Raw genomic sequence first — 26,791 nt, forward strand, 5'->3', positions numbered from 1 at the left:
GTTTATTTTCCCTTCTTTATTTCTCAACAAAGGTACCATGGATGTTTGCCAGGGTTCAGCGTGCAGTTTTTTCTGTCTGCTGAGCAGGTGGTTGAAAGTTGTGGAACATTGTTCTTCTGAATCCAGAATCATCATGTCCTTGAGAACATTCTCATTAAAATAGAAAAAAAAACGGACTGTATTAATTTGCATTTCAGTCCACTCTTTTGGATAGATCTTTCTATCTGCCTCGCACTATAATTATTTGCATCTCTGGCAGAAATGCTACATGCATTTTCAGATTAATTATGCCATTATCAAAGGCTCAGAGGGAAATCTGAATTCGCCGTTAAGCATTTAGAAAAAATGGACGAGAAGCTAATACAGAGAAAGAGAAGGCAGGGATTTTTGAGTGTCATAGTACTGGGTAACAAAACTAGCACTTATCTTTAGATTGATAGGTTATTTACACTTTACCTTCCGAAACTTTGGTTTGGAGGGTAATAACCCAGTTGGGACATCTCAGTGGTTAAGCTCCATTTCACATGTATTACAACATCTGTCTCCATCACTCAGAATGTTTGTGAGTACATCCTCTGTGCCTTATTTTTTGGGAGGCAGTGGGATTTCTGTCCTTGGAGCTGCCGTACTCTACAACTGCAGGAGTCATCATTTGTGTCATTCCCTGGTCTCCGTGAACGGCGCCCCCTGGAGTTGTTCAGTGAAAGACTCTGCGGCCTTATGCGGTGACCTTGGCACTGACCATGAGAGAGCCCATAGCCTGGTGGAGAAGAGATTTACATTGAGACTCTTAGTTCTCACGTTACGTGTGTGTGGGCACCTACATGGGAGCACAGAAGAGAGAGAGCTTCTAACTTTTCCTAGAAAAGCTGGAGTATCTGGAAAGGTTTCCCAGAGGAGGCCCTGCCCCAACTAAGTCTTGAAGCATGAATAGGAGGTGGTCCGACAAGAAAAAGCCAGACGGTTTCTGGGCCAAGTGAGTAGGGTGCAGAAGCGTATGGCATTTGCAAGACCTGCAAATATTTCAGTATGACTGAAGTGTGAGATTCATGTGGGAACATGAGGCAAAGCATTTAACCTTTCTGTGGCTTTAGTTAGTTCCTCATTTAGTAAACCAAAGGAGACAGCATTAGCCACTTTTTGGGTTTTTGTGAGTTTTAAATGAAATACTGTAAGTAAAATGCTTATCAGGAAGGGGCTTAAGCACTTAACAAACGTCAGCTATTGAAGAAGGTGATCACAATGCTACACACGAGGTTAGAAAAGTAGACAAGGTCTGCAGAGCTAAGGAATTTCAACATTGTGGTGCGGGCTTGGGGAAATTGTTTTTTGATTTTTGTTTTTTAAAAACATGATTCACAGCTTTGTAGATTCATAAACTCAGTGTCGTCATTCTGTAAGGCTAATTGGACCCTGGTGAATTGATTCATACCACTCAAAATCAGACATGATGAAAAAGGCCACCTTATCAATTTACATGAGGAATGGAAAACACTTGGCATGCTGTGATAAGTGTGTCAACGAAGTCGCGTATTTTCTTCCCATGAACTGGTAAACTTGCTCGAGCTCCTGTGTTAACATCAGATGGTCTTCAAGTGAGGATGAGGGTCAGAGCAGATGCAGATGAATGCTCAAAGGGCTGGTTTCTGCAGATGATGCCAACCCAGTGGATCTGTCTTGCTCGTGAACTACATGTCTGTCATGCGGATGAGGATTCTGAGAGCATTTGGTTCAGGACACCGTCTTCTTTGGAGATGCTGGAGACAATGATTGGCTCTTGTCTCTCCTTTTGTGCATATCCCCCTTTTTTTTGACACACTCATCCCCCTGCCTTTTTGTTTGTTTGTTTGTTTCAGTTTGCTTTTAGGAGATGTCCTGGTTTTCCAGTTTATCTTGATTCTTTTTAAGGTTGGCTGGTCTTTGATGAGACTTGGGGGTTTACTTAATCTCAACAATGAACAGTCTCCATAGTTGTTTATTCCAAGTAAGGGAGAACGACCATTTTCTCCATGTCGTATTAACATAAAATTTTCATTTCAGGCCGGAGTCAAATGGTGGGTTATTTCTGGAAATATGTATTCATTTGAGCCCATCATCCATAGAGGGTGAATCCACAGTCCTATTAAGGATGCAGAATGGCCTTTCCATTTCTTCATGTCATTGTAGTTCCCTAATCTGCTGTTCTGGTCATCTCTTCCACTAAATTGTGGAATCCAATATATTTGGGGCCCTGTAGTATAATGGATGAGTTGGTAGGGTAACAGTGGTATCCTAAATTTATAGTATTTGTATCATAATAAGGTCCTTTTATCAGAGTACTGTTGTAGGACTTTAGAATTTTAGGATCTTTTACTGAATGCTTGAGGAATATAAAAACACTTATTTTACTGGTTTTTTTGTACTGTCATTTAAAGCTATAGTGTTGCTTTATACATTCTACCAAGCATTGATTGCAAGGTCAGGCTGATTAAGCAATCCTTTATCAAAACAGAAAGTAATAATGTTAAGACAGAATTATTCTAGTTACACTTGGTGAAGTAAATCTTTCTTTGCCCCCACCTTTATTATGTGATCTCTTCATCATAAATACCAGTGTATCCAAAAAAATTGACCTTACGTTTCAAACTGTAATTAGGTTGATTTCTTTAGTGATAGTTATTACGAACATGAAAGCATTTTACCCATTGGTGGGCATTTTAAAATAAAACCAGGGATTTTTAAAAAGTGAAGAAAGCCTATGTAAATTCACTGCCTTATGGAATATGTGTTCTGAATATCGTTCTTAAACACTGAAACAAAAATGCTTTGATGGAATGCTGCAGTCACTGCTCATTATCTTTGAATTCACTTGCAGGTCATTTGTTCTTAACTGTTTAAAAAAAAAAAAAGTGAATGTTCTTGCTCCAAAGGAAATTTTTTCTCCAAAGGAAATCAGTCACAATTGTTCATAATGGGTGCTTATTTAAAACTGAAAGCTCTGAAAAAAATAAAAATGAAAGCTCTGAGAAAGCCTGCACTCGTAATTTTTAATGTTTCAGACATTACAGATGTTGACATTTTGATGAAACAGAACTTTCCGCCAGTATTATTTTAGTGGTCTGCTTTGTGGAGCTGTTAGAGATGAAAACTATATTATAATGAACTGTTTATTAAAATGCTTGTACCATACTGAAAAGTTGGGTGTGGGCCTGTGTTACACTGAATTCTGGCTCTAGCAAAACATGGTATAATCATGTTGTGGTACATTTTTATGTTAATACGACATGGAGAAAATGGTGGTTCTCCCTTACTTGGAATAAACAAAAAGCAAAATTCCAGCAACCATACCAGAGCTATTTCTATAAATGCTAGCTATGTTTTTCTTCTTCTTTTTTTTAATTCTCCAGGAAAGTAGGACCTATGATTTTAAGAAATGAATATAATTAACTGTGGCTATTTTGTTTATAGATAGATACTAGATCATGTACAGTGATTTCTCAAGTTACTGTGAGAGGCCAAGAAAGCACATGAAAGAAAACGTCCAGTTGGGTAATAATTTTTTAAAAGCAAAAAAAAAAAAAAAGTGCTATATTTTGTTCCCTAAGTCTGAGTTTGAGAAGAGCATGAATACCAAGGTTAGAGTGGATTTGGGGAGAATAAGCACTCAGACTCTTTTGGGAATGTTGATTGATGTCCATTTTTTCAAGGGCGATGTGTTCCTCAGAAGCCTTGAAGTACGTATCTCCCCATCTAGAGTTTTCACCTCTGGGAATTTAGCCTAAGGAAATAATTGAACATGGAGCAAAATACACACACACACACACACACACACACACACACACACACACACACACTGCTACTCATTGTAGCGTTGTTTATAATAGCAAAAATTGCAAACTTCTCCAATTTCTATCACTAGATGATGAGATTATGGTTCTTTTATCCATGGAATACCTTAGAGTTGTATGGAATGATACTGTGCAGGAAAAGATGGCATAATATGGTAACTCAGTTACCAACTAGGATGTATAATATGGTCTCACTTAGGGTTAAAGAAAAAAGTGTTCGTTAGACTTGGTGGATGCATTTGACAAAATTAACAGAAGCTATTGCTGGATAATGGATTGCAGGAAATCTTTATTCTTGGCTCATTTCTTTGCTGATTTTCTGTGTAAGAAATAGAGACTTTTTTACAAGCAAAACATTGTTTTGTTTTGTTTTAAAGATTTTATTTATTTATTTGACAAAGACACAGCGAGAGGGAACACAAGCAGCGGGAGAGGGAGATGGGGAAGCAGGCTTCCTGCGGAGCAGGGAGCCCCATGCGGGGCTCGATCCCAGGGCCCTGGGATCATGACCTGAGCCGAAGGCAGACGCTTAATGACTGAGCCACCCAGGTGCCCCCAAAACATTGTTTTAAAATATATCTTTCACTAGCCCTTCTACATGTATAATTGGATGCACATATAAAGATGTTAAATAATGTTGAACACAGTACTGTTGACAGTTTAAAGGAATTTAACCTGGGGCGCCTGGATGGCTCAGTCATTTAATTGTTTGCCTTCGGCTCAGGTCATTATCCTGGGGTCCTGGGATCCAGCCCCACGTTGGGTTCGCAGCTCTGCGGGGAGTCTGCTGCTTCCTTTCCCCCTTGCCCTTCTCCCTCTGCCCCTCTCCCTCACCCCTATTCTGTCTCTTGCTTGCTCTCTCAAGTAAATAAAATCTAAAATAATAATAAATAAAATAAAAATACAAAATACAAAAAATTAACCTATCTACCTATCCCCTATTATGAGGAATTTAAGTAAGGAAGTCCAGGTATAACGATGCTTCCTAGCCATTGAAATAGTTGAAGATGTAAATCTGTATTTATTGATATAGAAAAGATGTTCACATCATGTAACAAAGAAAAAACAGGCTAAAAAACATCGTGGATAGGTAGGAAGGTAGGTGCATAGACAGATAAAAGTCGAGTGTTTTACATGATAATCTCATTAGTGATTATTTATGGGTGATGGGATTATGCGTGACTCAACTTTTTCTATGAGTCTTAATTTTTTCAATTTTGTACAATGAACAGATACTTATTTGATTACTAGAGAAAGTAAAAATTAACAAAATTAGAGACAAGGAGAAATTATCAAAAAATACAATGAGATCCTATGTAAAATTCTGTGGAGATACATGAAGTGGGTGGTATTTCTAGGAAAATTTACTTGATCAAAGTGGCTCTCAGCAGAGAGATCCTAAGTCAACCATGTAAGAAGTGAAAAAGTTATCATAAAGTGCTCTCAAAATTCAGAGCACAAGCCCCAGACGGCCTCAGTACATTCTTCAAGCATTCAAGGCTATTATATAACGAGGGTGAAATTATAACTTATTGAAAATCCCTTTAATTGGGACATTTGGTGTAATGGCCTATGCAAACTGTCCTGTGTAAACCTGGACGAATGTTCACATTACAATTTCAGCATTTTCTAAGCATACTGCAAAAGTCAAACTTTGGAGTTTAAGATAGGAAAATGATCTTTATACCACAACTTGTCAAAGGTAGTGTGTGTGCATATGTGTGCTCACAAATACTGCAGATCAATCTTGCTTATGAATATTGAGGCAAAACCCTTCAATAAAATACCATCAAATAGAATTTAGCAACAAATTCAGTAAATACCACGAGCAAGTGAGGTACATTCCAGGAATGTGAAATTGGCTCCATATTAGATCAAAAAGGGAAAATCTACGTGGTCATCTTAATCAGTGCTAAAAATGCTTTGCTAAAATTCGACATCCAGTGATAAATTGATTGTGGCAGTGGTTACATGACTGTACACATTTGTCAAAACTCCCTGAACTATATTCTTTAAAAGCGTGAATTTTATTGCACGTAAATTTTACCAAAGTTAAGTTTTAGAAGAATAAATAAAATCAGTCTTTGGTAAGTAACAACAACAACAACAAAAGGAATACACATTTCTGATTAAAAAGGGGAAAAAATTTAACTTGGTACAATTAGAATAAGTAGAATTCACTACTTTTGTTGCTTTATTTTAAGTACACAGTCTCATGCCAAACCAGCATCCTATTTTATGAAACACGAGAAGCATTCCCATTTAAATCAAATGTGTGGTGAGAATGCTCACTATCGCTGAAATTATAAACCTGACTAGAAAGGACCAGCCAGAAGATAAGAAAAAATAAATATATAAACACTGGAGTGGAAGTTGCAAACCTTCTGTTATATGTAGGTGTTTGAAGTGCATACCTGGAGAGTAGAAGAATCAACTGAAAAATGACAAGAGAAGTCAGTAGGCTGTGTGGCCGGTTCTAACTGGTGCTAGCAAGGAAAGCGGTGGGAAGAAAAGGAAGAAGCGGGGGCATACGTCATTGACTAGGGCAGGTTTCAGGGTATCGCCCACCATCATTCCTAGGCAGTGCCTCACACCTGGCCTCTGCCAAGCATTCTTCCACCCCGAAGACATGACTTTTGTCCTTTCCTAGAGAGCGTGTGGCCAGAGACAGGTTGAGTATTAAAAAAAAAAAAAAAAAAAAAAAAAATGACAACGGGTGTTATGAGAAGAGAAGAACGACAGTCCTGGGTCATAAGGGCCGAGTCTGTGCCAGCCTTTATACCTTTTGATCAGTATTAGTGTTAGCGTGCATTTATTTATTTTTTTTTTGATCAGTGTTAAAAAAGTGTTAACTCTTTAATTTTTTTAAAAAATTGAACATCTGTACAGTGTGGGAGTCCACATTTTTTAGAAATCTGGATTTTCAACCTCTCGAATAATGAGACGCTCCAGCACCGAATGCCACCCTTCTCTGCGAGAACAGCATTGGTGGGACCTGAGTGTGGTTGCTTGTCCCGTTTAGGTGCCCAGGGGCTCTTCGGTCGGCTGAGTGCAGTGCTCTTTAGCTTAGTGCTATCGCTCCATCTATCTGTCTGCCCTTAGGAGCATTTCAGTGGAGTCTCCCGGTGTTGGTTATCTCAAGAGAGATAACGGGGCCAAGTTCTTAGTGGTGAAGCGGTGTCTGTAGGCGTTGACTCTTCACTGTTGGGAAAAGTGATGGAAGACATATGTGAACAAATTGTAAAATAATTACTTCATTAAATGCACAACTTGTTCATACCCAAGAATATGTCCCTAATTCCCCCATCGTAGTTTTAAAATTGAAAAATTGTCATTTTTTAAAATACCAGATGGAGGGTTCATCTTGGCAGGCAACTGGCCATTGCCCACCTCTTCTTCAACATTCTTCTTTCTGGGCTCTGCAATGTGTGCAGAATCTCTTTTAGGCCAGGATGATCTTTCTCTTCTTCGACACATCATTAAGATGAATTGAGCCTTTAGATTTTACACCTTCTTAGAGCAAATTAGGTAGGAAAAATGGGACAGGCTTTCACTGCCCCTTATGCTGTGGGGCTTTGTCCAGCTTATATTCTCTGTCCAGTGGCCAGATCAGTTAAGTATTCTCAAAGCAACAGCATGAATTGCCTTTTGCCTGCATTTTTTCTGAAGTAAAGAGGAAGTTTTTATGTTGTCAGTCATGGAGCCGGTGAAATGTAAGTAACGCTCTGAAACCATGGCTCTTCTTAATGAAGAAGGATTATAATTTCCCCAGATGTGACCGATCTAAAGCTAAAGGTTATAGACTTTAAATAAATATTTATAATCTATTCTTGGTGCCCTCAATTCTACCTCCTCATCCACTTCAGGGCTTTTCATCTCATATATCTTTTTTTTTTTTTCTTAACCACTCATCTTTTCTCTGGAGAGGAAAAAAAAAAAAAGGTTTCAGAAAGTCCCGTCCTGAAGAACCTTCCCATGACCCGTCATTGGTGACATTTTATTGCTTGTTTTCCTCTCAGTCTACACGAAAGCACCAGGCACCCAGTCAGAACTTGAAAAACGTTCTCTCAATCTGAATCAGCCGAGCTTTCCAAAGCTTAGTCTATGTGACTGCCCCCCCACCCCGTTTGTTACCACCTCCCCTGGGGCCCAGCTCCTTCCATCTGCTTTTTTTCTGCACTCTCTCTCTCCCTCTACCTGCGTCCTCTCTCCAAGGTCACCAGGTGTCTCCCTGACACGAGAAACTCCCCCCCAATCCTTATATTCTTGAGCGCTTCTGCCACGTGTGTGACAAGTGTCCAGTGTCCCATGGGTACCAAGCAGCACTCGTGGGATGTGAGTAGAACTCTTTATTTTTGCCTCTCAGTGTGAATTTATTCAGTGGGGAAAGGTCTGCTCTTCTGAATGTAAAACTCAGGAACCTTTCTGCTCACTCTTAGGCAATAAAATGTCCTCCTGTCACTTGAAGTCACTGTCTGTAGTTGGCACTACAGATTTTGAGTGCCTTGCAATCGGCGAAGCCTCCAGCTTTACATCAGCTGCCCCCTCCCTGGGTGAGGGTCTGCTGCCTGCAAAGCCAGGCTGGTCTCCTGAGGAGAGTGTGGCTCTCTCTTCCCCTGCCTTTGGCCATCTCTCTGAGGTTCTGATGTCTCTGGGGCAAAACAGGGAGAGGAACAAATCCGGGTAATAGAAAAACAAAAATTCTCAAAGGTCTTACTCAACTGGTACTATTGTAGGGTGGCTTCTTGTGTTCCAAGTTAAGCAAGTTAAACCAGACTCTTCATAGACTGTTCTTCCTCTCAGCTGAAAGCAATTTCCTCATCTTCAAAACTATTAGTACTTGAGTAAGTACTTCCGAGCTGTGGAGATGCTCTCCCCCCACTCCCCAGTAGTTTCCAACCTTTGGAGCATATCAGATTCACTTGAGGGGAAAACAATTTTTTTTTTTTTTAATAAAAATTGAACTACCCTGCCCCAGGCCCTTTTGAAAAGGATTCTCTGGACTGAGGTTCTGTTGCATTTGTTTTCAAAATTTCATGGATGATTCTGATGCTCACTGAAGGCTGAGGACACAAGATCTAGCTTCTGTTATAGTTAATAATTTGTAGCTTCCCTCCTTCCTGGACTCTCACCTTCCTTGGGATCTTTTTTATCTTTATCATACTCTCTACGGAACCTTCATCATACTAGACTCGGAGGAAGTGTTTTGTGGTGCGAAGAAATATAAAATCTCAGGGTTCTGGCCGAGAGGCTTTGTTAGCAGTGTTGGTTCTGTCTTCGGATTGAACTGCAGACAGTTCTAGTGCTCAGTAAATACTGGATGAGTTGCTGGCTGGGTGGTTGGTGCTCAAGAAAGAGAAGTGAGCCCGCAATCTAGTTAAGTAAGATACCCTAGTTATGGTTCCAGGATCTCTTTTGAGAAGTCTCATTCATGTCTGGCTGTGATCTAAGAGCTGCATGATACCACCTCACTTAACGTTCCCAACAATCAGTTGACAGAGTGACTGTTGTTTTCATTTTTTAGGTAAAAAAACAAGTCCAAGGGGGTAAGTAACTTGATCCCCCGGGTCACATATTTGTAAGGTACAGTCATGATGTAAACCCAGGTTCTCGGACTTAAGAGCCCGCATTCTCAAATACTACGTTACAGCCCTTTTCCCTCAGAGGGAGTAAAGCTTTAAAGAATTCTGAGAGATACTAAGGTTAGCTACCTCCACCCTCTTTTCAGTGTGCCTTTCTCTCTGTAGTCCACTGGCCTGTCCTCTTGCCCTGCCCGAGCATCAGTGAAAGAATTTGAGCAAGAGGAAGGGGGTGTAGGTACCTTGATGACATAATTTCAGAAAATTCACTCTGGCAGTGTTGATGCAAACTGGTAGGATTGGAGCCATCCTCACTGAGCAAGACACACTGGCGTTAAGACAGTAGTCAGGGAGCAGGGGACGGGGACCCCTTGCTTTAGTGTCAAAGGCAGAATGGAAAGGTACCAGATGTTAGGAGGTACCATGATGAGAGAGACGGACAGGAAGGAGAGGAGAGATCTAGATGATGTTGAGTTTTGACTTGGTTGTCTGGGGAGATTGTTGTGTCCTTCATTCTCAGGACTAGAAGATTGGGGGGAGGGAAAAGTGAGTTTGTTCGTCGACAAGTCTGAAGGTCCTGTGGAACCTCAAGTGGCAGTGCCTTGTAGGTGGCTACAGATTCCAGGCTCAAGATGGGGCAGCCATGTCTAGGAATAGAAATGTGAGAGACATCAGCACATGGGGCGTAGTTGAAACCAGGGAAGTGGATGCTCTTGCTTAGAGAAGGAGTTGGAAGTGAAAGGGGAACCCATGGAGCAAACATCACAAAGCAATCAGTATAAATTTAATAAAGCATCCTGCCTCTGTCCTGGATGCCTTTTTGAACGCAAAGAAATCATTGGTTCTTTCTGAACCTCAGTGTACTGGCTGGTCAAGTTTAGTGTGTGTCATTTGTCAATCTCCAAAGATTGATTTATTTATTTGAGAGATGGGGGCGGAGGGAGGGGTGGTGGGGAAGGGCAGAGGGAGAGAGAGAATCTCAAGCAGACTCCATGCTCAGCGCAGAGCCCAATGTGGGGCTCGATCTCATGACCCTGAGATCAGGACCTGAGCCGAAATTGAGAGTCAGACGCTTCAACTGACTGAGCCACCCAGGTGCCCCTAATGTGGGTCATTTCTAAAGCCTCCTTCTGATCAGACATTCTGCGATTCTAACCCTTTGCGTTGGGTTTCATGACTCTTTGGGGACAATAGGGCATTGTTTAATTGCCTGATTTTGTAACCTCACTGATATCTCTAAGCCCATGCAGTTATATGGAGTCCTCATCTGTCTGTCTGATAAACAGAATGATTACCCTTTATGTGTCCCGTCCACTGACATTCTTGGATGATAACCTGGAGCACCATGAATGTGGCAGGTGTGAGGAATCCAAGTGTATTTCTTGAGGGGCAGTAGGTGAGGTGATTAAGAGCTCACCTCTGGACTCCAGTTCCTCTACCACTTACCTGGTTATGTCACCTCAGGCAACTTAAACTCTCTAAAACCTCTGTAAAATGAGGATAATAAGCCTAGAGTTGGTGCGGGGACTGAACAAGTTTATACACACATAGGACTTACAACTTCTGTAAGTACCTGGCACACATGTCTTCACTTAATATAAGCCTCTTATCTGATGACGGGAATGATGAAAACATTGGTGGAAAGCATCTTAATTTTAAAGGCTGAAGACTTTTTGGTTTAGACTTTTGGTTTCAAAAGGAGAGGGAAAAAGAAAAATCTGTACCATTTCCTAATGAGTAGGAACTTTCAGATGGCTAAACTCCATGAGTGGTAAAAATAGACTTCATACTAACAAATGGAACTGCTCTTACGTTCAGCTTAGAAATTAGCTAGTGTAATCCAAGAGGAATTAGAGCACCCCCACCCTTAATATGTGTTCTTTTTTGTTGCATTTACTTGTCCTATTTAGCTTAAAGGACAGTGGATAAAAAGAGCAGAACAAATCATGAACTGTCCTCTGTCCTAGTATTAAACCTGGCTACCTTCAAGTGTCAGGGAGGGTAAAGGACTCTTGGCTGTGCAGTAGCCACCCTCTGAAGCCAAAAAATATGTCCCCTAAGCATGTTGCTTCCCGGTCTTTGGGTCTGGCTTCCAACTTCCATGGAACATTTGTTTTGTTCCTCAAAACATCCCTACAGGTGTAAGCTACCTGGAGGGAAAGACACATCTTGAGGAATGGTGACTATTGAAACTTTGTGAATGGTTCTCCAGTCTGTTCTCCTTTACTCTGCTTGTTTTGTCTGAAAGAGGCTGTGTTCAACTTGTTTGTCAGGCATAGCCAAATATGTGTCCCTGTGCAGTTTATTAGATGCCAGGAAGGACGATAGCATGACAGCAGTAATTCAAAACAGGGATTAAAATGAATAAATAAGAATAAGCCTCTGGGATTAGTCCCAATTGAAAAGTTCAGCTCGACCAGGGAGGGTGGCTGCTGTCTTTGGGGATTAACAATTGGCTTGATGTTGGGAATAGTATTCACTGATCCAGCCACATTTTTATTTACTGACGGCCTTTACCCCTGTGGGGTCCATCTCTTCTCAGATTCAGTAAAATTCTTAGAAAGGAAGTTTATTCTTATTTCTCCTCATCAGGAACTGTGAACCACATATGAACCTTTGCATTCATACTTTTTTAAACCCCAGAACATGTATGTCTCTAAAAATTACTATGGTCTCAGGGAAGAAGATGAAGAGAGAATTTTCTTCCACAGAATCAAACTAGAAGCAAGAAAACAAGGAAGCCCTCTGGTGAGAGGGATGGAAAAGTGGGGAGGATCACTCTCTGATAGTGGCATTGAGGATTTTTTTTTTTTTTTTAAAGAGAGAGCGAGAGAGAGAGAGAGCACAATCAGGGGAGAGGGAGAAGCAGCTCCCCACTGAGTAGGGAGCCCAATGCAGGGCTCAATCCCAGGACCCTGGGATCACGACCTGAGCTGAAAGTGGACGCTTCCCTGATGGATCCACCCAGGCGCCCCAGCACTGAGGATTTTAAAACAGAGGAACCTGTTTGTACAGAGCCTTTTAGTGTTTCTAAGGCCTGGTATGGACATCAGGCCATTTGATCCTCATAAAGAGGTTGTGTACCCACTTCATAAATGAGATAAGCCCAGAGAGGTTGAGAGACTTGTCCAAGGTCACAGAGCAAGAAGTATAAGAGTGTAACTCCAGGTTCGATTCTTTTTTTTTTTTTTTTTTTTTGCTGTGTACTAATTTGTCGAGCCCTTACAGAGGCTTCCAAGAAACCCAACTGGAAGGCCCAAGTATGTCAATCCAACTAGATTTGTAGCCTTCACATGTTTTCAGGTTAACTTTATATATTATCCATAAAGTCATGAGTTATTTTTTCCTTCTTGCCAGATGGATCAGTCCTTTGAGGGAAAGATGGCAGGCAGGCAGAGAGAAGCATGTAGCCACAGAAAGGGATATCAGCAATCGCCTTGGTTTACGGCCTAGGAGAAGTTCGATGCCAAAGCAAAGGCACCACAGAATGAACACTGCCTCAAATAGCTAAAACCAGTGAGGAACAAATGATACCAACTAATTTTTCTCTGCTATTGAAAGACTTAAGGCAGTAGATAGTGGGGGCTGGATTGCTCTTCTTAGTATCTTCCCTGATACTCTCCTTTGAAAAAAAATTGAACAGAGTAACTACAATTCACATTTACGTGTTGACTTGAACTTTGCTGAGGGCCTAGGCTGTGAGATTCTTCTTTTGGGGCTTTGAGGCCTCTTTCTACCGTTTGGCCCATCTCCATAGGACAGGTGTGGCTCCGTGTGAGTGGGCTGATGGCTTTGTGCGGTCATAAAAAATGAACAGTGAATGGGGTCAGAAGTCCCAGAGTAAAGTTCCACACTGATTTTCTAATCCTTGCTGTTGCTTTAAAATTAAGGATTAGAAGAAGGATCCTTGAGGGTAAATACCTTAGAGAGGATCCATACTTAGCGGGTTCTCAGTAACTGGAGTGTGAATGGTTGATAAGTTTCTGATACCATCTTCTATTTTTCTTTCATCAGGATAGTTAAGTAAGTTCATTGTGGCCAAAATCGTGTCCTTAGGCACAATTCTCATTCTTTCCATACGTGGTAACAGCCCGCACTGAGGTCCTTGACTTCGTTTGCTTTTACTGTTCCATCTCATGAATGATGCTAGGAGGATATTTGGAACCAACGTTGATTGAACACATACACAGTTGAGAAAATCAAAGGTTATGAAATGAGCTTCATTTCTTCCTTCGTGCCTTCTTCCTTAAAAATAACTAACTTTGAGGACATTTGGGAACAAGATCAAGGAAAGCTGTTGGTTCTGCTGGTGATCTGTAACCTGCCTCGGACAAGTATCCAGTGCTTCTGTGAGGTGGCTGGAATCTGTTGGTGTTCACAGCCCCAGTGAAATGTAGCTTGAGGAGTGTGTGTGTGTGTGTGTGTGTGTGTGTGTGCGTGTGTATTTCTGTGTCCATTCTTTGAGCTGGCAAGGCTGGCTAGCTGTTCTCCCACTGGTACTGTTGTGTGTCAGATTTGGAAGCTCAGCATTCCAGTTTAGACTCATGGTTAGTGTTCGAACAAAACGGCTTCCTTTCAGTTGAAATATTCTTACTCTCTTCTGTCTTCCATTTACATTTCAAGTTCCTATTCTCTTTTTCTGTATCAATAACATTTTGAAGTCTAATTCCGTATATAATGAGGTATGTACATTTCAAGTATTTAATGAATTTCCACGCATGTGTATTCCTGTGTAACCAGCACCCAGATCAGGAGATGGAACTTTCCTGTGCCCCCCGCCCCCCCGCCAGTCAGGTGTCCCAAGGGTAACAAGTATTTTGGCTTCTGCCACCCTAGGTTGATTTAGGCTGTTCTTGAACTTCATAAAAATGGAGTCACACAGTGTCTGACTCTTTTGTGTTTGATTTCTTTCTTGCAACATTATCCTGTAATTCATTCATGTTGTTGAAGAAATAATTCCATAGTATAATTTACTGTTTATGGACATTTGGGTTGTTCCCAGTTAGGAGTTATTACAAATAAGAATGAAGGGAACATTCTTGGACATGTCTTTTAGGACACACAAGCATGCATTTATCTTGGGTATATACCCAGGAGTGGAATTGCTGAACCATAGAGCATACATATATTTTCTTCCGGTAGGTACTGCCAGACATTTTTCCTAAGTGTCGTTGAACTAGGTGATGCTGCTATGTTCCTATACTATGGAAGTCCAGTTTTCATCTGCAGTATTTTTATTCTAAACTGGTGATGCTAGTTACTGTGGGATGTTGAGATATTTGTCAGTCCATCAAGAGTGTACATATACACACACATTTGTATTTCAGATTCATATGGATGGATTCGGAGGTAGATGTTTGCCTTGCCATATGTTTGGGGGTTTAATAGTGAAAAACTGCCCCTAGGAATTAAAAGGAAACTATCTGTTAGCTTAAGAAAATGTAATACTAATCACAATAAAGCTTAACCATTGAATAGATATCTGCTTTTATGACTCAGGAGTGAGCATGAATATCAACTGTCTAAGTATGGTATTTAATTCATACCCAGAGTGAAACCAGAAGGATGAATTGACTCAGGGACAATCTCCTGAATCCTGCCTCTGGCATTATTCATTTGCAACATTGCAAATTGCAATTTACGGCTGCTATTTTCTCTCATTTATCCTTTATTCCTTTGAGAGGAAGCAGTAACTAAATATATTAAACACTGCTTAGAATCCTCAGCATGGAGCATTTTAATTCTATCAAGAGTGTTTCCGCATATGATTGAAAAGGAGGGGAAACTCAGGGCTTCGGTTTCATAGTTCGCATAATGTTCAGGTGATCAACCTGTGTGGTCGGGAGGGCACTTGAATAAGAATCCTGCTAAAACACAAGGAATTGTCAAAGTAAGAAGTACTTAGAATCAGTGTAGAAAAGCCTGTTAAGCTGGATTTTCCAATAACAGAGTTTTCTTCCCTTCTGGACAAAGCTGTGCTAGTCCATTCAGTCATTGATCACTCATTTGCACAGTGATTCAACTTCTTACTAAGTCCTACGTACTAGGCCCTGGTCTGGATACTAGGCACACAGCAGGAAACAAAGCAAAGGCTTTTTTCTTGGGGGAGCTGACCTTCTTGAGGATAAGAGGCAAGAAAACGATATATATACAGAAAGGTCATTTGGTGCTCTAGAGGAAAATAAAGACGGTGGTAGGGGCATGGGAATGAGTGTAGGTTTGGTGGCGGGAACTGCTGTTGCTTTTTTTGTTTTTGTTTGGTTTTTTTTGTTTGTTTTTTGGGGAGAAAACCTCTCAGTCAATGACATTTGTGTAGAGACCTGAAGGGATGGAGCATGTGGACGTCCACTGCAAGAAGAGTAAGCCAGGTGGAGGGGGAGCATGCTAATGGACTGAAGGACAGGAAGGGGCCTCTGCAGTTGGAGGGAAGGCAGTGGGGGGGCGGGGGGTGGTGGGGGGGAGACAGTATCTGGAGGTGGGGGCAGAGGGATAGCGGAGACCCAGATCAGACAGGGCTCTACGGACCTTTGTAATGACATTGACTTTTGCTGAGTGGCAATCCACTGAGAGGTTCTATTCAAGTCTTCCCTTCAAGGATTACCCTGAAGACTGGTTGGAGAATTGACTTAACAGAGACAGGGGCAGAAACAAGGAAATGAGGGAAGATTGCTAATAGGTGTGTTCAGGCAAGAACCAAAGGGCACAGATGTTTGATTTTGTGGATTTACCACCATCTCTGCGCTTTACTAGTAAAGATAGCAATTGTACTTACCCAGACATGGATGAACAGTGTTGGCATATTTGAGCCACATTAGTATTAATTTAGTAATATGCAAATCAGCAATATGCTATGGCTATTAAAATTTCTGGAATTAATGCTTTTTTTCTCTTTATCTGTTTTCCTCTGAAAGCTCTTCCTCTTCTCTCTCCTGTTTTTCCTTTTTTTTTTTAAATAATGTACCATTCTTTGAGCCGCTTATGCTTGAACTGGTCGTTTGTGATGCCTCTCTCCATCCTCTGTCAACACGGAGTCAGGTGCTGTTGATACCTTCCTGTCTCTCAAATCCGTCCCCTTTTTCTGCCATTCCAGCTTGAGTTTAGGCCTTGGTTTTTGCCTCACATTTAGCCATCAGATTCTCCTTCTCTAATCCGTGGGAAAGGCAGCAAAAGCACTGCAGGTTTTGAAGTGGGACCTTGCTTCAGATTGGTTCAGCTCTTTGTTCTTCCGTGTAGTTGTAGGGCCTTTTACAAAAGTTTTTAAAGATTTACTTATTTGAGAGAGAGTGCATGCACACGGTGGGAGGGGCAAAGGGAGAGCGAGAGAGAGTCTTAAGCAGACTCTGCCCTGAGCACACAGGGCTCAGTCTCAAAACCCTGAGATCATGACCCGAGCCAAAACCAAGAGTCAGATGCATCACCAACTGTGCCACCCCGGTGCCCCCCTTTTGCAATTTTTGAACTCCAGTTGTCCCTCTACAGAATGAGCCTAACAGTAACTAATTTGTAGGATTGCAGTGAGGATTAAGTGGGACTATGGAGTGTTTAAAGTACCCGGCAGGTCATAGGTGTTGGTTATCTCCACTTCCATTCTTCCACTTCACTCTGTCCTTGAGCTGCCTGGCAGGTCCTAAAGTATAGCTCTCATGGTGTCATGCCTCTTGTCAGAAACCTTGCATTTTTTCCTGTTGCCTCACATGTTAAATACGAGCCCTTCTGCCTGGCATTCAGAGCCCTGGTTCTCTCCCTCCAACTTCCATTTCCAAGTTTTTCCCCATTACTCTTCTTCTCCGTGTACATCATGTATTAGCAAATTCACTATTATCATGCCACCACTTCTATATGAAAATCTCATCACTCTAAAATAAAAATCCTACCTGTACTTCACATCCTGCCTCAAGTACCGTTGCCTTCACAAAGCTGACAATCTGGAAGCGGCTTCTCCCAGTTCTAAAACATCACTGCACTTGGAGGAGGCAACATGGTGCCCAGCCTCTGGAGCCAGAAAGCCCAGATTCCGCTCTCTACTCTCATCCTGGTGACATTGCTTCATTTCTGCATCTCAGTTTCCCCCTGAAAAATGAGGACAGTAATACCTCCTTGATAGGGTTGTGGTGAGGACTTAAGTAAGGTACTACATGTGAAGCACTTTGAATAGTGTCTGACACTGGGGAAGCTTAAATTAGTTTCTCTATAATTATAGGCATGAATAATGAACATTATTATATCATTAGGACATGTATTTTACAGGGAATTCAAATGAAAAGCTATTTTGAGATACAGTGGGAAAAGAGGCATAGACTAGGAGCCAAGAGACCTGGATTCTAATACTATTTCCCACAACTAAACAAGCTGTATGATACTGAATATGTCACCTAGCCTCTCTGGACCTTACTTTCTTCAGCTGCAAAAAGAGAAGGATGAACAAAAATCACTGAGCTTTCTTTCCCTTCAAACAGCCAGATGGGTATCTGATAGCCACCTGCAACTCAGATCACCCAAAACAGAACTCTTAATTTCCACTCTTTGAAACCCACTCTTTCCCTCTCTCCGTAAATAATACCATCTACCCAGTGTTAAGAAACCTAGGAGTTGCCTTTGAATTGTCTATTCCTTTCATCATCTAAATTGAATCCATCTGCATAGCCTATTGGTTCTACTCCCAAAACATCTCGATTCCATCTACTTCTCCCTGTCACTGCTACTCCAGCCCTAGCCCAGTCATCTGTCTCTACTGTTGCCATAGGTTCCTGATCCACCCCTCTGCTTCGCCTCCTGCCGGCTTTCAGCCTAATTCCCACCGAGCCAAAACGATATTTTAAACCTAAACCAGATAATATCACTCTCCTGCTTTAAACTCCCTAGTGGCTTTTCATTGTACTTAGGATGAGATCCAAACTCTTCTCTGTCCTCACACCACTCTCCCCCTTATGCTTCAGCGGCCCTTTTTTCTTTTCATGCCAGCTCACCAACCTCACCTCTGCCTAGGGCTTTATTAGCACATGCTATTTTCTATGCTTAGAATATTCATCCCCCAGATGTCAACATGACTTGCTTCTTGTAGTTAGATCTCAGCTGTAATTGCCCCCTCCCTTCTATCAGTAGTGCTCTATCACAGCATCCTGTTTTTTCCTAAGGTTTACCACTATCTGAAAATAGCTTATTTATCTGTCTCTTTCCCTTCACTAGAAATTAAATGCCCTCATATTAGGGCCCTCTTTCATAGCAGTGCTTAGGACATAGGAAAGAGGGGAAAAAAAAAAAAAACTCGACCGAATACATGAATAAATATAAACCCATTTTAATGAGCTATCAAAGTTTATATTAATTACATGAGCTAAGTATTGTGTTTTTATTTTTAAAGCGGGAAGCACTATTGCTGTTCCCTTCGTTTAATCCCTCATAATGAAGATTACTGAGTACATATGCTTGTGCTAGAAATAGGACGGTAAATAAAACAATAGTAATACAATGACAGGTTGGGTTTTTTCCCCCTGATCTAAATAGTTGTCAAATTTACCATTCTCTCCCTCTCTCCCACACTAACACCTCAGTGCAAATTACCATCTCCTCTGGCTTAGGAGACTGCCTCCTGTCTGGTCTTTTTCCTGTAGGTTCTAATCTCCCAAGGATCTTCCCTCTGGGGCTTTGCTGTCGCTGTTATACCCATGCTTGAAAACCTTCCGAGTTTTCATTGTTCTCAGGAAAAAGGCCAGAATCTGCCCGGGTCCACCGCCTCATGTCAGGCCAGCCGTCACTCTCCACGGCAGCAACACTCCCTCCCTCACCTCCTCGTTCCCGCCTGCCACCACGCTGGTGGCCCTAGCTTCCCGCTTCCTGGACGGTTCACTAACCCCGCACCCATTTTGTCTCCTTCAGATCTCAGGAGATGGTCCCTTCCTCAGGGAAGCCCTCCCTGGTTAGGCCAAGCTCCACTCCCCTTCATACAGCCCCATATCACCAGCGGCCTCTCAGGTCTCCTTTTATAAATCCATACTCCGGAATATGGTAACCGTATTAACACGCGTAGCCGCGAGTCTGCAGCTCAATAGCTAATTGCGGAAGAAACGGACCGAATAGCCGCCCAAACGCTCCTCGCCCCTCCCCCTAGGGCGGCGGAACGGCTATTACGCATTAAGCAGGCGCCGCGGAGAGAGAAATCTCACGGCGCCTGCGCGAAGGGGCACGCATGCGCAAAAGGACGAGCCCGCTGACAGATTCGCGGCGGCGGCGGCGGCGGTGGCAGCGGTGGCCCTGGCCCTGGACCGCGGGGAATGGGAGTCCTAGGTCTCTGAGCGCCGCCCCCGCCTCCCTGCCCCCGACATGGCTCAGGAGAAGATGGAGCTAGACCTGGAGTTGCCTCCGGGTACTGGCGGGAGCCCGGCGGAGGGCGGCGGCAGTGGCGCCGGCGGGGGCCTCAGGAGGTCTAACAGCGCCCCCCTGATCCACGGCCTCAGTGACACTTCACCGGTGTTCCAGGCCGAGGCGCCGAGCGCCAGGCGGAACAGCACAACGTTCCCGAACCGCCACGGCCTGCTGCTGCCGGCCTCCCCCGTCCGCATGCACAGCAGCCGCTTGCACCAGATCAAACAGGAGGAGGGCATGGACTTGATCAACCGAGAGACCGTCCACGAGCGCGAGGTGCAGAACGCAATGCAGATAAGCCACTCCTGGGAGGAAAGTTTCAGCCTGAGTGACAACGATGTGGAGAAGTCCGCCTCCCCGAAGCGCATCGATTTCATTCCGGTGTCACCAGCACCGTCACCCACCCGGGGGATTGGGAAGCAGTGTTTTTCACCATCCTTGCAAAGTTTTGTGAGTAGCAATGGATTGCCTCCAAGTCCTATTCCCAGCCCAACGACTCGATTTACTACCCGGAGAAGCCAGAGTCCCATCAATTGCATTAGACCAAGTGTTCTTGGACCATTGAAAAGAAAATGTGAAATGGAAACTGAGTATCAGCCAAAGAGATTTTTCCAGGGCATCACCAACATGCTTTCTTCTGACGTTGCCCAGCTGTCAGATCCTGGTGTGTGTGTATCGTCTGATACCCTTGATGGAAACAGCAGCAGCGCCGGATCTTCTTGTAACTCACCAGCGAAAGTCAGCACTACCACCGACTCTCCTGTGTCGCCTGCCCAAGCGGCCTCTCCATTTATTCCAGTAGATGAACTTTCATCTAAGTGATTCACCCACCCATCCCGAGACTCGTTTTTTGTTTTGTTTTTGTTTTGCAATGGAGAGAAAAATCAAGTTGGAGCAAGCACTGAACTTTGTCAATTAATTGAGGCTATTTCCTATTTGACCCTTTTACTTTTTTTTTTTGGAATTTCCTGAAATGTTGTTACTCTAGAGAACTTTTATGTCAGGTTCCTGCGGATGCCCTTGAATTCAGTGTAGTAATATTTTCAGGCGTTTTCCAATAAGTGTGTCGAAGCATACGTCTTTATGCTGCTAATATGTTTAAATACATATGTTATCCCTTGATTTTTTAAAATAATTGAGAGCTCTATTTATTTATGGGATTATTAAGTTCTGATGCAAATATAAATGTTGAATTAATCAGCACAGTAAACTGATGTTTTAAAATTCCGTATTTCATGCCCACACTAGTTTTTAATGTTATTTTTCAGTGATTGCTAATTTCTATTGATGAAGAATAACTTAGCTGTTTACAGCGATTTTAAAAAATATGTTAGTTATAACGTATCAATCCAGTGGTTGTCTATTTTATCCAGGAATCCTTGGATATTTAATTTTCTGGGTACACAAGTGGCTGGGAAGGGGGAATGATAAAAGAACAAAATATAAAAGTTTGCAACAAATCTTTTTAAATTAACTATATAAAAGTAAACACTTAAACGCATTTTCTAGTGAAATTTTAATAGTAATTCTAATAAGTCATGCAAATATAACTATAGGAAAGTTTAAAAAAAATTTTTTTTAAACCAGAAAGTGCATTCTCTTGGGTATAATCCTGAAGGGAAATGGGACAGTGCCTTGCAGTCTTAGCCCACTGTACATAGGCTGAGACCAGGTTCTTTGTACCACTGCAAACTTAAAAGTTTTTCAAATGTAGAAAATGTGGGAAGCCCTGTTGAACTTCACCAGAGCACCCAGGCAGATTAAAGTCTCTCAATCCTTGATATGCTTTAAAATATCCAATTGTGCCTCAGTGAAAATCCTTGCCAACAAGTAGCCAAAGCAGCTTTTGGCTGCTTTTCTGCTCTGCCCATCTGTCACCTTCCTGGTTTTCCCTGGCTCAGGAAGGAAGCAGCTGTTTCCTTGCCAACAGGTCCTTCCTCTCCACCTCCCACCAAACTAGGGCACCATCGGTTAGACAGAGGTACAGTGTGACTTGGATTTCTGACAGTGAGCAACAACAGAACTGTGGAATTGTTGCAGGAACCTGTGTAGTTAGAGCTACAGCTGGAGTTGACTGCCTTGGGGATGCCAGTTGATTAAGGGTCAGTGACTTGCAAGAGAAAAATCAGTGGAGAGTCACATGGGTAAACCATTATTTAATTTAGGTTCTGTTAAAGGTAGAATTGTGAACTGTTCTTTCCTTTGCCTTTTACAACTAAGACAAAATATGGAAATATTTAATAACAAATGTTTTTATATTATACTTCCTATATCTTCCTTTACTAGATAGATAGAAAGAATGGCTGACAAAAAGGGAAGGGGAAGAAATAAAAGAGAGACCAAGACAAAAAGCTCCGGCTTTCTAAATTACTGCTTACAGAGACTTCAACGATTATGTGGAATTTTTACAACTATGAGAATAAATGGAACTGGTCAACTTTTGAAAGTTGCCTTAAGAATTCAATGAAATTATGTCAAGGGTAATTATGTGTCCGTCCGTAGGCTGGAAATTCTCTGTTTTGGGTAATAGTTCACGTGCTCCAGTCCTGACATTGTTCCTCCAGTCCAAACCTGTATAGCCAACTTCCTGTTGGGTACCTTGACCTGCTTCCAGAGGTGCTTTAACCTCAGCATCTCCAAAACAAAATTTAGTTATCTTCTCATTGAACCCGTTCTTGAATTACCTAAATTGATGTCCTCACTATCTGATTTTCTAAACTAGAAACCATGGGAAGCATTTTTGACTTTCCCTTTTCCCTGTCACATCCACGCCAAGTCCTGTCTCCTAAAGTGAATCTCAGACCCCTCCCCTTCTCTGTTTCTGTTGCCTCTGATTAAACTTAGGTTCCAGCCTAAGTGATCTCGCCCGTTTTCCCATCTCCCTTCTGGCCCAGTCTTCACCCTGCCTCTAAAGTGATCTTTCTGAAATAGACACTTGATTATTTTTTCCACCCTCCTGTGTGAAAACTTTGTGCTTTCCCATTTCCCACGGAGTAGGGAATGCTTTCCGTAAACTGGCACATAATAAGGTCCTTCATGTACTGGGCATACTGTAAAACAGCTTTACAACTCTGCTCATCCTATCCCAGCACACATCTTCCTTCTTATTCTGCAAACACCAGACTCCTTGATATTCTTTAAATATGCCATGTACTTTCATGTGTTTGTGCCTTTGGATGGATTGTTCCTTCCCCCCAAAATGCCATTCCTGTTCTTTTCAGCCAGGCAAATGCTTTTGTTTCTTTTTTATTGCATGTTAATTTAACTATGAAAGAATGTATACCTGCTGATTATAAAAGTATTTAAACAATGCAGATATCTATATAGTAAAAAAACGAAGGTCTGCCTTTTACTATGTAAAATTCATCTTCCCTTCCCATTGGTAATTTCTGTTAATTCAGTATATATTGTACAAGATGTTTTACTCGTTTCCATGTATATATGTATATAAATTCAGGAAACCAACATGTCCTTGACATCTCTCTTCCTTTTCTTTCCGCCATATCTTCCCCAAGTCTTAGTGATTGTCTCTTCCAGAATCTACCACCTTGTTTTCATCTCTACCGCCACCCATTCCCTAGGCTACCATTCCTTTCCCTCTCAGACTCCCACTGGTCCCTCACACGCTCTGGTAGGCTGTCCATTCATTCTCAATATAGCAATTAAAGTGATGCTTCTAAAATTGCATTTCTGATCCTTCCATCGTCCAGCTTAAGGCTTCTCATTTGCTTCCTGTTATGTTTATGGTTTACCAAAATGTATTAACTCTGGCCCAGGAGGCTCTGGGGGATCTGACCCTTGCCCCTCCCTCCCCTTGTTTTCTGTACCTCACCCTCACTGGCTTGCTTTCTTCTCGTTAAATACATCATCTTCTCTCCCATTTTAGGTCCTTTTTTCTGAATGCATAAGGGAAATCCTTCTTTCCGTGAGCTTATTTTTCTATATAGGTGGTAAATTTTAAATCAGATGAGGCTCTAAGAGTTTATGTAGACCATTTACATTATCATATTATTGTTCATAACTTCAGGCGTTACTTTGTAAGGGCTTAACTCATGAGAACTACCCTTCAGAAAACATTTGTAAGGTATTAGTATTGCTAAGCTATAAGCTTTGTGCTGGAAGTCCCAAGCACATCAACATTTAGTTAAAGTACAGTCTGTCACATATAACAAACCTCTGTGGTCTATTTTCCTTTATTGTGTTCCTTAAAAACACTATGAAAATGGAAAAAAAAAATGTTGATTACCAAATCTGTGGCTGCTGGATGTCAGAACCTTTAAACATACTTAAAAGATTGATTGTAGTCAAGAATAACCTGTATCGGGATGCCTTCCAGTGATTCAGATTTATGTTAGTTCAACTGGTTACACACCTACAGCAAGAGACCACTCTTCAATACTTGGCAGTAAGATGGGGAAAGTGCCAAGGTTTATGAGGGGAACAAGACTAAGATTTTTTTTTTTTTTTTATGGCCGTGTATATAGAGCAGGAGAAAAAGTTTGAAGATCCAAGAGAGAGGTGGGAATAATTTCCAGAACAACAAACCAAGGAATCTGATGTAACCTGCATTTCCTGGGTAGCATCAGCAAATAGAAGAAAGAGTCAGCCTGAGAAAGGAGGTCTGGAGGCATTTTTTTTCCTTTGAAAGCAGAAAGGAGAGGGGGAAAGGCTGCAACAGAGATACCAGTACATGTTGAATTGATTTCCTGTTGCAGGAGTATATGGGTGTTGAGGAAGGTGTATGAAAAGTGGAAAGGATTTGTATCTGATTGCGTCTATTTTCTAATTACGAAGTAGTCTAGGATATTTGAGGGTGGGCGGGAGTAGATTTAGAAGCTTGAGCAAAAGAAAGATTTAATGTTACCTTAGGAAAATCTGTAAAGCAGTGACTCCGGGTCAAGAGGAAGTTTTACTAGGCCACATTGGATGCCCGGTTGCAGTTGGATGGCAGGCGCAAAAAAAGTAGATTGGATTGACCTAGGTTTAAGAACTGATTAAGTAGATCTGGGTTGAGTCCATTGTATAAAGCAATTAAAGATTCTGCTAAAAGTGTGGCTGACTTAATGGCCAAGGCCTTGAGGATGGTTAAGACAAGTCAGCAGTGAGTAATGGACGAGGTCCCTTTTCTCAAGGCCTTCCGATCGGCCATGACAAAGTATACAGAGTATTGGATCTCATGCAGAACTCCCGCTTCAGTTTTGCCCATATTTTTCATGGCTGATTTCGTTTTGTTAGAGAATCAATCTTAAATCAGCAAGCCGTGAGTTCCACTTATATGATAAGAAAAAAAAAATCAGATTGCTCACTGTAGCCAACACAGTTCTTTATACCTTCCTTAACTTGCTGTCCAAGTAAAAAATTTTCTTAAAAGTTGAAATGACCTTTCTGTAAAAAGAAATCGCATATGTTACTTGCTATGTGTCAGGCACTGTTCTAGGTACTCAACAAATTTATTTCATTTACTCTTTATCACTGTCCTCTGAGATAAATGCCATTTCTCTTGTTTTACAAATGAGGAAGTCAAGCACAGAGAGGCTACATAGCTTGCTGAAGTTTCTAAAGGTGGGGGGGTGGGGAGTAGGCAGCGGATCATGGTGGTTAGGAACACAGGCTGTGGAAGGGAGTTGTGAAGAGGATTACGAGGGTCAGTATATGTAAAGTCCAGCAGTGCTGGGCAGTTTCCGTGGAAGTGTCAGCTCTCCTCATCACCATGGCTGTTGTCATGATTGTCATCTAGCAGGGACTGGTTAAGGGAGCTTCTCGTGATCACCCAGGGCTGGCAAAAATTGCTGCATTCACACTCAGTGACAGCACGCTGACCACCCTTCAGGGCAGCCTGTCCTTTGAGGTCAGTGTTTTCCGTGTTGGAGAGTCTTTCTTGCAGCTGACATGTCCCTTTGTAACTTTAACCATTTAATTCAAGGCTGTCTCTCTGGAAAATGCAGAACAAGGCTTATCTCTGTCTTTTAGGTGATAGATCTTCCTTCGCAGATCAGAAACACTGATCCTCTGTAATTACCTTCTCGTGCTGCTAGATTTGAGAAATCTGGAGCAGTTTTCTCAGTGTGTTCCCCCCTGTGAAATCAGGCTATCCTCCTGTACAGCCAAGATTTTCACAAGATTGTGATCCCTCCAAGAGTGCTTGCCTTCCCCAGCAGGAAAGCAAAAGATGGCCGGATAGCATGAGCCATCGCCAGTAACAGTAATTAATACTAATTAGCACTAATATTTATTGAGCACTAAATTGAGCACCTAGACACTATTTCCAGTGCTTTGTATGAATGAGTTCATGTAATTCTCATGACAGCCCTGTGGGGCAGGTGCTGTGATTATTTCCATTAAACATGAGAAAACCAAGTACGTTTTCCTAAGTGTCTATTACTTTTTTTTCCTTTTGAATTTAGGTCTTTTTTTGTCTTTTTCTTATGAACAGACTTTTTCCTTATTTGAGATAAAGTCTATTTTCCAGCTTGCTCTTGCTGCCACTTATATGTTGAATCAAATGATATGTTTATTTTAAAGGGTAGTTTTAGACATTAGTTTCATATTAGAGGAAGCTCTCAGGAGAATTTTCTTTAGTAATAGGTAAAATTAAATTGGTATAGAAAGAAATTATGGTGTACGTATTTTCAAACTGATTTGCTCTTTGAAATAAATCTGAAAACAAACAAATCCTAGGCTCTTTCCCTTCAAAAAAACACATATATATGCCTTATTTGAGTTATATAATATCCTTGGTTGTCCTTAGATTGTCCATTCCTAGGAAAACAAAAGCAAGACCATTCTGACCCTCCCACCTTTCACCTCCCCCCTGCAAAAAAAAGCCCTGTCAGCTTAAAATGTATCGAATTTTTTCTTTTCCTTTTTTTAATTGAAGTATAATTAACATACAGTGTTACAGTAGTTTCAGGTGTACAATATGATTCAACAATTCTGTACATTACTCTGCTCATCAAAATCAGTGTGCTCTTTAATCCCCATCACCCAGTTCACCCATCCTCCTGTGTTTAAGAGCCTGTTTGT

General features: G+C 41.7%; 2 protein-coding genes across 7 annotated transcripts in view; both read left to right on the forward strand.

Annotated features, from left to right (window-relative positions):
* The window catches only part of PABIR1 (PP2A Aalpha (PPP2R1A) and B55A (PPP2R2A) interacting phosphatase regulator 1), a 77,921-nt gene extending 54,684 nt beyond the window's left edge, over positions 1-23,237 (forward strand). For both annotated transcript variants that reach the window (XM_028117388.2, XM_088019035.1), the window contains exon 3: positions 19,283-23,237. In XM_028117388.2, the coding sequence (XP_027973189.1) occupies positions 19,727-20,590 (864 nt within the window). In that variant the 5' untranslated portion in view covers positions 19,283-19,726 and the 3' untranslated portion in view covers positions 20,591-23,237. The remainder of the gene's footprint in view (positions 1-19,282) is intronic.
* PIP5K1B (phosphatidylinositol-4-phosphate 5-kinase type 1 beta) overlaps positions 1-26,791 on the forward strand; it is a 293,743-nt gene that overhangs the window by 54,756 nt on the left and 212,196 nt on the right. The window lies entirely within an intron of this gene.

This window comes from Eumetopias jubatus, unplaced genomic scaffold (assembly GCF_037043125.1).
Source record: "Eumetopias jubatus isolate StellerSeaLion01/CBP00866 unplaced genomic scaffold, mEumJub1_p1.0 scaffold_15, whole genome shotgun sequence".
NCBI classification, from domain to species: Eukaryota; Metazoa; Chordata; class Mammalia; order Carnivora; family Otariidae; genus Eumetopias; species Eumetopias jubatus.